The 1,073-nt window shown below is 51.4% G+C and overlaps 1 protein-coding gene across 1 annotated transcript in view; it reads right to left on the bottom strand.

The window, feature by feature from the left end:
- Positions 1-604: 604 nt before the first annotated feature.
- The window catches only part of LOC119585316 (uncharacterized protein DDB_G0282077-like), a 4,756-nt gene continuing 4,287 nt past the window's right edge, over positions 605-1,073 (bottom strand). Inside the window, exon 2 of the mRNA XM_037933990.1 lies at positions 605-1,069. Coding sequence (XP_037789918.1) covers positions 605-1,069 — 465 coding nt within the window. The remainder of the gene's footprint in view (positions 1,070-1,073) is intronic.

Below are 1,073 nucleotides of genomic sequence, written 5' to 3' on the forward strand. Positions count from 1 at the left end.
GTTCACACTCCCTCGAAGACATTACGTTAGTGCATAGGCAGATTGCATAATCCAATTCCAAAACCTAATTATGCACAGGCAGCTCCACTTACATCCACCTCACCCCTCCTCCCTTACCCCTTACCCCCTGCTAAACCCCCAGCCACATCCTCCCTCACCTCCCCTTTTCAGCTCTGAGTTTACCATTCCACATTCATCCATTTTCATCTTCTACCCTAATGTTTTATCCACATTCAGTCCTATCCACTATCATTTTCTATCCTAGTGTTTTTTTCTACATCCTTTCCTGTCCACTATCATCTTCTCTCCTAATGTTTTGTCCTCATCCTATCCATCTCATTTCTCTCCTAATGTTTTATCCACATCCAATCCATCCACTCTCGTCCTCTATCCTAATGTTTTATCCACATCCCATCCACCCACCCTAATCCCTATCCCAACCCCCCAAACCACTATTCCACGCCTATCCACCTCTATCCTGTATCCCAACTCCCTACCCACATCTCACGCATCCACCCACATCCCCTATTTATCTCATACCCACATCCGCCCTTGGCTCACCCTGTAAGCAAAGACTCCCTTCAACGGATCCGCAGGGAGGGTTCTAGAGACTTTTCCTCAAGCTCCCTGAGACAGAATCCTCGAAGCGTTCATCTCCCGTCTCACTCCCTGAGACAGAATCCTCGAAGCGTTCATCTCCCGTCTCGCTCCCTGAGACAGAATCCTCGAAGCGTTCATCTCCCGTCTCGCTCCCTGAGACAGAATCCTCGAAGCGTTCATCTCCCGTCTTGCTCGCTGAGACAGAATCCTCGAAGCGTTCATCTCCCGTCTCGCTCCCTGAGACAGAATCCTCGAAGCGTTCATCTCCCGTCTCGCTCCCTGAGACAGAATCCTCGAAGCGTTCATCTCCCGTCTCGCTCCCTGAGACAGAATCCTCGAAGCGTTCATCTCCCGTCTCGCTCCCTGAGACAGAATCCTCGAAGCGTTCATCTCCCGTCTCGCTCCCTGAGATAAGGCGGCGGTGACGCAGAGGCCGATTCTGTGGTGTTTTGCGCTGGGGTCCTGGCAGCTAC

The sequence above is a fragment of the Penaeus monodon genome, chromosome 19 (genome assembly GCF_015228065.2).
Source record: "Penaeus monodon isolate SGIC_2016 chromosome 19, NSTDA_Pmon_1, whole genome shotgun sequence".
Taxonomy (NCBI): Eukaryota; Metazoa; Arthropoda; class Malacostraca; order Decapoda; family Penaeidae; genus Penaeus; species Penaeus monodon.